Source organism: Manacus vitellinus, unplaced genomic scaffold, assembly GCF_001715985.3.
Source record: "Manacus vitellinus isolate BGI_N305 unplaced genomic scaffold, ASM171598v3 scaffold_0_pilon, whole genome shotgun sequence".
Lineage (NCBI taxonomy): Eukaryota > Metazoa > Chordata > Aves > Passeriformes > Pipridae > Manacus > Manacus vitellinus.
The window spans coordinates 58073682-58086788 of NW_021938789.1; the positions used below are offsets into that span (position 1 = coordinate 58073682).

General features: G+C 47.3%; 1 protein-coding gene and 1 long non-coding RNA gene across 2 annotated transcripts; both read left to right on the forward strand.

Moving 5' to 3' along the window:
- The first annotated feature begins 418 nt into the window (after positions 1-418).
- LOC115307452 (AF4/FMR2 family member 1-like) lies at positions 419-4273 on the forward strand. Its single transcript, XM_029959634.1, has 4 exons — positions 419-571; positions 2718-2838; positions 3319-3618; positions 4238-4273. The coding sequence occupies exons 1-4, from the start codon at positions 537-539 to the stop codon at positions 4271-4273; spliced, it is 492 nt and encodes a 163-aa protein (XP_029815494.1). The 5' UTR covers positions 419-536.
- Positions 4274-6157: 1884 nt separating this feature from the next.
- Positions 6158-9831, forward strand: LOC115307485. The gene is made up of 3 exons (XR_003915807.1): positions 6158-6198; positions 8679-8723; positions 9730-9831. It is a non-coding gene; the product is annotated as an uncharacterized LOC115307485 (long non-coding RNA).
- Positions 9832-13107: the final 3276 nt, after the last annotated feature.

The window sequence follows — 13107 nt, forward strand, 5'->3', positions numbered from 1 at the left end:
CATTTGCAAAAGTCTTGGATTGTTTATTGAAATCTAGATGTCACTGCTGGCTGCTCACAGGCCTTATAGCCACGTTAAGGATAAACTGGTGACAGAGCAAGTGTCCTCTGTGTGTGTGCATCTCTGTCTGCCTAAGTTAGGACAACGTGAGGCCCATCCAGCAGAAGTTGAAAGAAAACTGGAATGACTTCTTCCAGTACGTGCTTGTGCCACCTTCCTTTGTTTTTCCATTCCAGTGGACACCTTGTTCTTTTAAGGCAGTTGATTTAGCAGGCAAGGTTATGGTTTTCATGATTCTGAGGAGGGAAGAAATATGAAATGTTTATTTGCTTTCAGATCCATACTCTCCTCTTAGTGTGTGTGTCTGTCCCTTAGGCTTTCCAGCTGCAGGCTGAGGGGGGCGTGTGACAGGATTCCCATCTGTAGTGGCCTGTGTCTTTCTGTGGCTTGCACCATTGTTATCTGATGGTCTGTTATCTGCTGAGTATCTGTTTTTTCTCTTCTAGAAAGGCTGACTCAGATTGGAGTCACTCATAATGGAACCCCCAGACAAGGGGAAGAACGACGAGAGGTAGGAATTTGTTGGGTGTAATCTTAACCTCCCAGGTGCTGTGACAAGTGTCAAGATGGTTTCAAAAAACTAATCCCCTCCTCAATGCAAGAAATATAATCCCTGAGGGAGAGAAGTAAGTCAGGATTGTCATGTCCCTGAGAGTGGCTTCAGAGCATGCTGGTATTTTCATAGCTTCTGTGACAGACCCAAGCCTGGGTGACATCCTGCTCTTCCAACCCGCTTAGGTACAGAGTGTGCCTCTATCCCTAAATGAGGAGAGGATTTTAAGTTCCAAAGTACCCAAAAGCGAGATTAAGACAGAAACCAGGTCAAATGTTGGAATCCAAAACGATAACTCAACTGGATTAAGTCCAAGAGAGGCAGAGAGAGAAAAAGGAAAAACAGAAGGAAGTGGGAAAAGCTAGGAATAATGACAGGAAGCCTGGAAAAGTTTACCACCACCATGGTGGATTTTGTCTTTGGTGGTGTGGGGAGAGATCTCTGCTGAGTCATTCTCTGGTCTTTGGTCTCTGTGGCGTGAGCAGAGTTCTCGCAGCGAGTGTCGGCCCCGCGGTGCTCCCTGAGGGAGTGTGTTCGTGTGTTTGTGTGTGTGTGTGTGTGTGTGTGTGTTTGTGTGTGTGTGTGTTTGTGTGTTTTTGTGTCTGTGTGTGTCTGTATCTGTATCTGTGTCTCTGTGTCTGTGTGTCTGTGCCCTCGGTCCATGCCGGCCGTGCCCGTGGGGAAGGTTTCCCACCTTGGCCCGCATGGCACAGCCCCGGTTCACTGGTGTGTGTGGGGCAATCCCACCCACACGGGGCCTGAGCTGACTGTGGATCTCCGAGGCTTTCTGCCTGGCTTCCCAACAGGGAGCCTGGGGGAACTCTGCAGTGTTCTGAGTTACAGCATAGGCCAGGTTTTCAAAAGCTGGGAAGAGCAAATTGACAAACACCCTCCCTGGCCAGGGGAACGATGGGCAGAAATGGTGTCTCCACAGGGGTGTGGAAGTTTATATTAAAAAAGGTACAGACTTCTCTTAAAAAAGTGGGTGTTTCAGTAGACAGCAGACCCTTCTTGTCTAAATTAGGAATGTCATCTAGTGCGATACAACTTATTTCTTTTATAGAACAGCCCCTCAGCATGAGACGAGGCAACTCTGCCTCTTCTTTAGGGATGTTTAAACTTGCAGGAGCTGATGATTGGTGTGGTATTTGAGAAAATGTCAGTGCTGGGGAAGACAAGGCTCTTGCCTTGCAAACTGGGGCACTTGAGAAGACGAATCTAGAAATTGTGTGTTGACAGTAGTCTGGAGACACAGGAGAGAGATACCTGCATCCACTATGCCTGTATGCTTTTCCTTCCCCAATGTCCATAAATATTAGAGCAGGAGATTCCCTTCTTTTGCCGTGGTATTTCACTGATGAGGTGTAGTTTAAAGGGTCTGGTTTTCCATGAAGTCACTGTGCAGGGCGTGTGACACAGCTTTCCTGGTGTTTTGCTGTGGGGCTGGTGGAATTGAGTGCAGGCAGATATGGCTGAGGAGAAACAGGGCGATCTGAGCTGCTGTTTTCTGAATTTCTGAGATTTCAATTTATGGGATTGTTTTAAATGCAACTGTATGGTGTCCCAGGTCAGCGCCTTTCCAAATATCCATTTAAAGTAGAGAGAGAGTTTTCAAGCCTGATTATAAAGTAGGCAAAATTCAATCTCTGAAAGTGGCAATACCTTCAAAATAGTGGATTCCCTTTTCCTCTCAGGTGGAGAGTTCTCTGAAAGAAAACAAGAATGGTAGTTGCTCAGACCAATCACTGCAAGGGGATCTGCCAGCTCATGTGCTTATGACCCCCGTTGACTGCTTCTCAATTTGTTTCACAATTAAATGGGTGGACAGTTTTTCCCTTCCCACCCTTCTTGATGGATGGTATCAGGAGTAGAAATACCTTTTAAGAAAGATGCATGCTGTCCCTTGTGTGTCTCATTCCTATGTGGGACAGCAATTGCTTGCCCCAACTGATTTGTCAGCTGTAACCAGTCTGTGGATTTCCCAATTACTGTCATGCTGGACATGTGGCATTGTCTGTCAACCATGGGTTCTGCACAGAGTATAAAGGGGTTGATAACACTGGTGTAAGATGTTCATCATCCTTTCTCTTTCTCTTTGTGAAAGCTTGTCCAAGAAGAACAGAGACTTGCTTCGTCTTGAGGCGCAAGAGAAGAGGAGACGGGAGGCTCTGGGGGAGAAAGACCAGTTCCCTGGGAAGACTCCCATCTTTGCAAAACCCTACAAGGTAATGGCAGTGGGGTGTGGAGGGGAAGGAGAGGAAGGAGAGCTGTGCCTTCTGCATGGGGTGTAGCAGACTTGAGCATGGTACAGGCAAACACAGCATCTTCAGTTCTTCAGAGGATGTGCTTAAAGCTCTGCTGGCTGTGCAAGAGCACGATGGACTTGAGGTTGGTCTCCTGTAGCAGGAGGGAGAGCAAGAGCAGCTTTGCTGCCTGTCTGTCTGCAGCTGTGGTGATAAAAAGTGGATCTGATGTTGGTGCTCCTGAAGGCTGCAGGTGCACCTGCAAGCTTGGCTTGGAATGACTGGCAGTGGCCAGAGCAGTCCCCTTTGCTTTGGAGAGACTGTCAGGATGTAGACCAGCTTGCCTAACTTCATTTGTGCTGATGCAGGGTGATTCAGTTAAGATCCTGAGGAATGCCTCTTGCTGAGCTGGATCTCTTGGGGTGCTCCTGAACTTTCCAGCTCTCTGTTCTTGTGTTGCAGACTGATAACAAAGATGCGCTGTCAAGGCGCATTAGGAACATCCTCGGCAATTACAATGATTTCAAGGAGTACATGAGGAAGAATTTGCGGAAGGTCATATGGTCTCCAAAGAAATTCAAATCCAGGTCACAGACGAGGAGCAAGTGTCATGAACCGAGCTGCAGTCAAAACAAGACATTTCAGAGCTCAGTGACAGAACAACCACGTAAAAATTCTAAGGCATCCGAATCATCTGAGCTCGAACCTTCCTTGGAGAAAACCAACTCCACGGATGTGCCATCCATTGAGGACATTTTGAGGGTAGGTGCTCTCAAAGAACAGAGCTCTGTGTTTCCTTCTATTTTGTGTGCATTAAGGTAAGGGGTGGGGAAAAACACAGCGCTCCACTTCTGCTCACTCAGCGGGTGTTGCTGTTGCTGCAAGTGTGTTGTGGGCTGTGCTGAGGAGCAGTAAAGATCAAAGTCAGCCTCAGATACAGCTGGAGTTGTCAGATCAACCTTGCTCTCAGGGTGTGAGTGTAATAGAGTCTAGTGCAGTTCAAGAGCCACACTGACAAGGCATGTGAGACAGACAGAGCTGCTCCATCCTCAAGTCAGGAGTTCCCTTTCCTGACCTTCCTTCCTCCCAAGGCACTGGACGTGCTGCCTCGTGTCCGTGCTGGCAGCGTGTTTTTCCAGTTGACAGGTGACAGAGAGGACACAAACACCAGTAGAGGGAAGGGTCCTACTTGATTAGAAATATTAAGGCAACACCAAACCAAAATACTGCATTTAATATGGCAGTAAGCTTAGCACGCACACCGTTTGTGCAACAACCAAACTGAGCAAGGAAATGCATCTAATCATTCCTATACCAGCAAAGAACAGTGATTAAGAAGATACATCCCCAGTTACCCCGTTAATCCATTACCCTCATCCAGATGGCTTCAGTCACTGGGGAGCTCCGGTCACAGTAAGGGGTGGGAGAACCACTCCCAGTTCCTGGGGAATCCTATGCAGTGCATCCACTCATAGGTGAGGTCTCCATCTTTGCTCTGTGGGCCGCACACAGGCTCCCAGTGCCTGGGTCTGAGTTCGTGTCACCCCTTCCCTGTGCATGGTGTGAAAATGCCGTGTGCTGGCTGGGGTTGCAGCCCGAGGACTCCAGCTGGAAGTCTGGCATCCCTTTGTGTTTCACCAGACAGCCTGTGTTCTTACCTGTCAGGAATGCATATCAGTAGTTTTGGAGGCACCCCTGGGAAATGTGAAACTTCCTCTGTGTCTCTCAGCAAATATCCTGAGAGCTGCTTCTCTCAATTGTTTTCCAGGAAATGACCTACTCATTTTCACGTCCCGTGTCACCTCTGAAGTCGCCTCCAAAAGCAGAGCCTGCCAAATTGCCCTGCTCAACAGAGGTAAACCAGCCCCTTTTTACCAGGACTCTTAGTAAATTACAAGAGGGTTTTCTGCCTCTTGCATGTACTTTCACCTGCTTTTGAGCCCAGTGGATCTCGAGTTGTGAAACTTCGAAATGCAAAGGCAGCCTGGGCCTTTGCAGGCAGAGCTCATCTGCTTCAACAGCAACTCAAGGAAAGCAACTGCCCTTCTGAAGGGGCTTTTAGTCCTTACCAGCATTTTGTTATTAATAGTCTTACATGCCATGCCTAGAGCAGTTGGTAAGCAAATGTTTGCTGAGTGCCTGCTGGTCTCATGTCAGGAAAAAACCCCAACAAACTCATGCTGCTTCCCTCTTTCTTGTCTCAGCAAACCAACTCCACGGATGTGCCATCCATTGAGGACATTTTGAGGGTAGGTGCTCTCAAAGAACAGAGCTCTGTGTTTCCTTCTATTTTGCATGCATTAAGGTAAGGGGTGGGGAAAAACACAGCGCTCCACTTCTGCTCACTCAGCGGGTGTTGCTGTTGCTGCAAGTGTGTTGTGGGCTGTGCTGAGGAGCAGTAAAGATCAAAGTCAGCCTCAGATACAGCTGGAATTGTCAGATCAACCTTGCTCTCAGGGTGTGAGTGTAATAGAGTCTAGTGCAGTTCAAGAGTCACACTGACAAGGCACGTGAGACAGACAGAGCTGCTCCATCCTCAAGTCAGGAGTTCCCTTTCCTGACCTTCTTCCTCCCAAGGCACTGGACATGCTGCCTCATGTCCGTGCTGCCAGCGTGTTTTGCCAATTGATGGGTGACAGAGAGGACACAAACAGCAGTAGAGAGAAGGGTCCTGCTTTATTAGCAATATTATGGCAACACCAAACCAAAATACTGCATTTAATGTGGCAGTAGGCTTAGCACGTGCATTGTTTAGGCAACAACCAAACTGAGCAAGGTAATGCATCTAATCATTCCTATACCAGTAAAGAACAGTGATTAAGAAGGTACATCCCCAGTTACCCCGTTAATCCATTACCCTCATCCAGACGGCTTCATTTGCTGGGGGAGCCCCAGTCACAGCAAGGGGTGGGAGAACCACTCCGGGGTCCTGGGGAATCCTATGCAGTGCATCCATTCGTAGGTGAGGTCTCCATCTTTGCTCTGTGGGCAGCACAGAGTCTCCCAGTGTCTAGGTCTGCGTATATGTCACCCCTTCCCTGTGCACGGTGTGAAAATGCCGTGTGCTGGCTGGGGTTGCAGCCCGAGGACTCCAGCTGGAAGTGTGGAATCCCTTTGTGTTTCACCAGACAACCTGTGTTCTTGCCTGTCAGGAATGCATATCACTAGTTTTGTAGGCACCCCGGGGAAACGTGAAACTTCCTCTGTGTCTCTCAGCAAATATCCTGAGAGCTGCTTCTCTCAATTGTTTTCCAGGAAATGACCTACTCATTTTCACATCCCGTGTCACCTCTGAAGTCACCTCCAAAAGCAGAGCCTTCCAAATTGCCCTGCTCAACAAAGGTAAACCAGCCCCTTTTTGCCAGGGCTGTTGGTGAAGTACAAGAGAGCTTTCTGCCTCTTGTATGTGCTTTCACCTGCTTTTGAGCCCAATGGATCTCAAGTTGTGAAACTCTTTGAAATGCACAGGCAACCTAGGCCTTTGCAGGCAAAGCTCATCTGCTTCAACAGCAACTCAAGGAAACAACTGCCCTTCTGAAGGGGCTTTTAGTCCTCACCAGCATTATGTTATTAATAGTCTTACATGCCATGCCTAGAGCAGTTGGTAAGCAAATGTTTGCTGAGTGCCTGCTGGTCTCATGTCAGGAAAAAACCCCAACAAACTCATGCTGCTTCCCTCTTTCTTGTCTCAGCAAACCAACTCCAAGGATGTGCCATCCATTGAGGACATTTTGAGGGTAGGTGCTCTCAAAGAACAGAGCTCTGTGTTTCCTTCTATTTTGTGTGCATTAAGGTAAGGGGTGGGGAAAAACACAGCGCTCCACTTCTGCTCACTCAGTGGGTGTTGCTGTTGCTGCAAGTGTGTTGTGGGCTGTGCTGAGGAGCAGTAAAGATCAAAGTCAGCCTCAGATACAGCTGGAGTTGTCAGATCAACCTTGCTCTCAGGGTGTGAGTGTAATACAGTCTAGTGCAGTTCAAGAGCCACACTGACAAGGCATGTGAGACAGACAGAGCTGCTCCATCGTCAAGTCAGGAGTTCCCTTTCCTGAGCTTCCTTCCTCCCAAGGCACTGGACATGCTGCCTCGTGTCCGTGCTGCCAGCATGTTTTGCCAATTGACAGGTGACAGAGAGGACACAAACACCAGTAGAGGGAAGGGTCCTACTTTATTAGCAATATTATGGCAACACCCATCCAAAATACTGCATTTAATATGGCAGTAAGCTTAGCACGCACACCGTTTGTGCAACAACTAAACTGAGCAAGGTAATGCATCTAATCATTCCTACACCAGCAAAGAACAGTGTGCTGGTTTAAAGGTAAACCAGCAGTGGAAATGAACTCAACTCAAAAGAGAGATTATAAGTCAGAATAACAATTTAATAAAATAATACAATCAGTACAATTATACAGACAAACAATTGGTTTTAACCCATAAAACCCAAATATATAACCAGGCACCCTGTGGCATGAACAGAGTGGTGTTCTTTGGGCCCCCTGAGTCCAAAGGAAAAGGTGAGGGGAAAACCTGTTGGTGAGAGTGTTGTTGCAGCCTGGTCAAGGGTGGTGATTGCAGTCTGGTCAAAAGTGGTGATTGCAGTCCAGTTGAGGCTGGTGGTCTCAGTCTGGTTGATAGCGATGAGCTGCAGTCTTCCTCTGGATCCCACGAGTGGTAAAAAGGTTCCAAACCTCCAAGGTTATATATTCTCCAGTTCAGGCAGGAATGCTCAGTCCTTCCCTCAGAGCGGGGAATTCCATAAAAGGATATGAGGATGCTCAGTCCTTCCTTCAGAGCGGGGAATTCCATAAAAGGGTATGAGGACAGGAACATCTTCCTATCTCGCAGGCCTCTACTGCTAACAATTTCTGGGAAATGGCATGGAAGGCTATAGAATACATAGTTCTGGGTTACACCAATACCATGATGAACTGGTCTCAGTTGTCCTAACTAGGACAGTGATTAAGAAGATACATCCCCAGTTACTCCTTTAATCCATTACCCTCATCCAGACGGCTTCAGTCACTGGGGAGCCCCGGTCACAGTGAAGAGTGGGAGAACCACTCCTGGTTTCTGGGGAAACCTATGCAGTACATCCACTCGTAGGTGAGGTCTCCATCTTTACTCTGTGAGCAGCACACAGGCTCCCAGTGCCTGGGTCTGAGTATGTGTGCCCCCTTCCCTGTGCACGGTGTGAAAATGCCGTGTGCTGGCTGGGGTTGCAGCCCGAGGACTCCAGCTGGAAGTCCAGAATCGCTTTGTGTTTCACCAGTCAGCCTGTGTTCTTGCCTGTTAGGAATGCATATCACTAGTTTTGTAGGCACCCCGGGGAAACGTGAAACTTCCTCTGTGTCTCTCAGCAAATATCCTGAGAGCTGCTTCTCTCAATTGTTTTCCAGGAAATGACCTTCTCATTTTCACGTCCCGTGTCACCTCTGAAGTCACCTCCAAAAGCAGAACCGTGCTCAGAAAAGGTAAACCAGCCCCTTTTTGCCAGGGCTCTTGGTAAATTCCAAGAGAGCTTTCTGCCCCTTGCATGTGCTTTCACCTGCTTTGGAGCCCAGTGGATCTCAAGTTGTGAAACTCTTTGAAATGCAGAGTCAGCCTGGGCCTTTGCAGGCAGAGCTCATCTGCTTCAACAGCAACTCAGGGAAAGCAACTGCCCTTCTGAAGGGGCTTTTAGTCCTTACCAGCATTTTGTTATTAATAGTCTTACACGCCATGCCTAGAGTAGTTGGTAAGCAAATGTTTGCTGAGTGCCTGCTGGTCTCATGTCAGGAAAAAACCCCAACAAACTCATGCTGCTTCCCTCTTTCTTGTCTCAGCAAACCAACTCCATGGATGTGCCATCCATTGAGGACATTTTGAGGGTAGGTGCTCTCAAAGAACAGAGCTCTGTGTTTCCTTCTATTTTATGTGCATTAAAGTAAGGGATGGGGGAAAACACAGCGCTCCACTTCTGCTCACTCAGTGGGTGTTGCTGTTGCTGCAAGTGTGTTGTGGGCTGTGCTGAGGAGCAGTAAAGATCAAAGTCAGCCTCAGATACAGCTGGAGTTGTCAGATCAACCTTGCTCTCAGGGTGTGAGTGTAATAGAGCCTCGTGCAGTTCAAGAGCCACACTGACAAGGCATGTGAGACAGACAGAGCTGCTCCATCCTCAAGTCAGAAGTTCCCTTTCCTGACCTTCCTTCCTCCCAAGGCACTGGACATGCTGCCTCGTGTCCGTGCTGCCAGCGTGTTTTGCCAGTTGACAGGTGACAGAGAGGACACAAACACCAGTAGAGAGAAGGGTCCTACTTTATTAGCAATATTATGGCAACACCAAACCAAAATACTGCATTTAATATGGCAGTAAGCTTAGCACGCACACCGTTTGTGCAACAACCAAACTGAGCAAGGTAATGCATCTAATCATTCCTATACCAGCAAAGAACAGTGATTAAGAAGATACATCCCCAGTTACCCCTTTAATCCATTACCCTCATCCAGATGGCTTCAGTCACTGGGGAGCCCCGGTCACAGGGAAGTGTGGGAGAACCACTCCCGGTTCCTGGGGAATCCTATGCAGTGCATCCACTCATAGGTGACGTCTCCATCTTTGCTCTGTGAGCAGCACACAGGCTCCCAGTGCCTGGGTCTGAGTCCGTGTCACCCCTTCCCTGTGCATGGTGTGAAAATGCCGTGTGCTGACTGGGGTTGCAGCCTGAGGACTCCAGCTGGAACTCCGGCATCCCTTTGTGTTTCACCAGTCAGCCTGTGTTCTTGCCTGTTAGGAATGCATAACAATATTTTTGTAGGCACCCTGGGGAAACGTGAAACTTCCTCTGTGTCTCTCAGCAAATATCCTGAGAGCTGCTTCTCTCAATTGTTTTCCAGGAAATGACCTACTCATTTTCACGTCCCGTGTCACCTCTGCAGTCGCCTCCAAAAGCAGAGTCTGCCAAATTGCCTTGCTCAACAAAGGTAAACCAGCCCCTTTTTGCCAGGACTCTTGGTAAATTCCAAGAGAGCTTTCTGCCCCTTGCATGTGCTTTCCACCTCCTTTTGAGCCCAGTGGATCTCAAGCTGTGAAGCAGCTGCTTCCAGTGCACTCTTTTGCTGAGAATTAGAAGTGATTGTGCTGCTGAGTGTTTTGGAGTGGACTGAGGTGGTGGCAAAATGATCTTCTCTCTTTTCAGTTGTTTTTAGCAAGCTCTGTCATTTTACATTTACTTGTTAGAATTTTGAGCCAGAGGAGGCAGATGTTGATGTACAAAAGCCATTTTAACATTATTGTCAACAAAAGATATTTGCTGATTCTCTTAAGCTGCTTGGCACTTCTTGTAAAGTTTTAAATACTTCTTCAAAGATGTACCTACCTCTAATGTGCCAGTAATACATTTTTGGTGGCAGTAGCACGTATCATTTCTGTGCATGCTAAGGTATGTCTGGCCAGCTTGGACTCTGGGACACTTCCCAGTCAGACTCTGACAAGCCAGTCAAAGTGTTTAGTCCAGTCGGTAACACCTGGGAAACCAATCATTGGTAAAGTGTTCTTGAGGACGAGCTGATTTATTTCATTCTCAGCATGCGCTTTGTCTTTCTTTCTAGGGGACAGATGGCTCTGCAGCTCAGAATCAGGGTAAGTAGAAATCCAAAGCAAACACCAAGTTATGTATTGACAGGTCATGTTGTGTGTGGTGTGTGAAATGTTGTGGAGAACATCAGATGTTTACATGGATTAAGAAGGATGATTTCCCTGCTTTGTTGAACAGGGATGAATTTAGAAATGGCCATAGAGACTGTAAACATTCATTACCTAGAAATGAAGGTAGCAGTTCAGCAGGGCACAAGCAGTATTTCATTAGGAAACCCCCTTAGGAAACCCCATTGGGAAAGCCCATGGAGTGATGAATAATCTCAGTGGCAAAGACGTCCTGGAAGAAAGTGACTTTCCAATCTGGTGCTCAGAGATCATAGGGTGAAAGAGGCTAGAAGTGAGGCAAATTAATCCAACCTATTCCTGTTTGATGTGCAGAGCAGTCTGGCACAACCTCAGGAACTTTGCTGAGCTCTCAGCCAAGACCATTGTAAGTAACCAGACTCTGTTCCCAGCTCTACTGGGCAGTTACTTAAAAGAACCTGGAAGGCACAAAAACTGGTGCTCCTTGAGGATTCTGAAGCTTCAGGTTTTATCAGTCTGATTTTTCTTAGAAAACTTGAGTGCAGGGAATTTTCACCAATGAAACATTAATGTTTCCGGATGGACACACAGAAAGGTTTAGGATGGAAAAAACCTTTAAGATCCTCAAGTCAAACCATTAATCCAGCAATGCCAAGTCCAGGAAACCATGGGATGGTTCTATTGTCTGTGTTGAAAGAAAAACCAAAACTGAAGAAATCCCCCAGAGATTAATGTCCCTTGGGGAGCAGTGCAGGCTGAGAGCACGGGAGTCTCTTCCTGTGCAAGGATCAGACTCCTTCCCCCCTGCAGGCTGGGCCAGGGAGCCTTTTGTGAGCAGCATTCCCTCCCTGAGCTTGGTCTTTGCTGCCTCTAGATGGCAGCCCTTGCTCCTGACCTCCATTGCCCAATATCCCCAGATCAGCTGGAAAGCCCAATGAAATGCCTGGTTGTGTGTTACCATTTTACCACCCATTCAGGCAGTGACAGGCTTTTGCAGCCTGAACGAGCCAAATGTTCAGGAGGGATGGGGGAGGTTGGTTTGTTTTGGCAAGCCCAACCCAAAACTTGTTCAGAGTTTGGTGCTTGAGAATGTGTCTGCCTTGGCTGATATTTCTGTTCTGGTTGTAGTTTCAGTTGGCTCCAAAATGTCCCTCAGCTCAGTGACAGTGAGGAGAGTGATGACAACCAGGTCAGTTTTCAATGTTGTATCATCTCGACTTCTTGCACTGCTCTGAGTTCCTTCAGCTAACCTTTCCTCCCCCTCTCTTTGTTTTTGTGAACAAAACAGGTTGTTGAAAGGCCACCTTCTCCACTTGCTCCTCCAAGATACAGGTTTGTTCCCAAACTAGTAGCTAGACCAAATTAGGAGAAAAACAAACCTTTTTTATATGAGGGGGAGATTGGAAAGCATTCTTGGTTTCTCCTTTAGCCATAAGCTTTGGTTTCTGGCTGCCTGAGGGTTCTGTTAAAAATTGGCTTCAGCTCTGTGGGGTTATCCTGAAAGCTCCAGTTAGAAATGTATAATCCAGGCATGCTGCAGTTTGCTTGTGAACCAGAACTGTGTTCACATTCTCATTGTAAAGGCAGGGAGGGGCACAATCTGATAAACGAATGACTAGGATAGAAAATGTGAAGTTGGTCTGTGGACAATAGCAGATGAACCACTTGTGGTTTGTGGAATTGCTGTTGGTTGTGAGACCGTGACCAGCTTTGGCACTGGCACGGACCTATTTCCCTGAAAATGCACCCATATGTGTCAGCTGCTTTGGTAGGAGTGTAAAAGGATTTGTGTGGGTAATGGGGATAGTGTTTATGTAAGGGAATCACATTTTTATTCCAGGATTTTACTCCTCTATTGTCATGTAAACATAAAACCAAAGTGCTCAGGGTGTTTAGAGGTGACCCACAGAGCCGTAAATCTCATTTGCTTGGTTCATAATTTGACACCAAAGAGTGCCCAATATCCTCAGGTCAGCTGGAAAGCCCAATGAAGTGCCTGGTTGTGTGTTACCATTTTCCCACCCATTCAGGCAGTGACAGGCTTTTGCAGCCTGAATGTGTCAAATGTTCAGAAGGGATGGGGAAGGTTGTTTTGTTTTGGCAAGCCCAACCCAAATCTTGTTCAGAGTCTGGTGCTTGAGAATGTGTCTGCCTTGGATGATATTTCTGTTCTGGTTGTAGTTTCAGTTGGCTCCCAAATGTCCCACAGCTCAGTGACAGTGAGGAGAGTGATGACAACCAGGTCAGTTTTCAATGTTGTATCATCTCGACTTCTTGCACTGCTCTGAGTTCCTTGAGCTAACCTTTCCTCCCCCTCTCCTCTTTGTTTTTGTGAACACAACAGGTTCTTGAAAAGCCTCCTTCTGCACTTGCTCCTCCAAGATACAGGTTTGTTCCCAAACTACTAGCTAGACCAAATTTGGAGAAAAACAAAACTCCGATTTCTCTGAGAGGGAGGTGGGAAAGTGTCCTTTGCTTTTCCTGTAGCCACAGGCTTTGGTTCCTGGCTGCCTGAGGGTGTTGTTGAAAATTGGCTTCAGTTTGGGGTTTTCCTGATAGCTCCAGTTAGAAATGTATAATCCAGGCATGCT

What these genes read in the sequence shown, in the direction of transcription:
- LOC115307452 (XM_029959634.1), top strand. Translation starts at nt 537, where the DNA reads ATGGAACCCCCAGACAAGGGGAAGAACGACGAGAG. An exon ending in AAGGGGAAGAACGACGAGAG is followed by an intron (nt 572 to 2,717) that starts GTAGGAATTTGT and finishes TCTTTGTGAAAG; the next exon opens with CTTGTCCAAGAAGAACAGAG. An exon ending in CCATTGAGGACATTTTGAGG is followed by an intron (nt 3,619 to 4,237) that starts GTAGGTGCTCTC and finishes ACCCTCATCCAG; the next exon opens with ATGGCTTCAGTCACTGGGGA.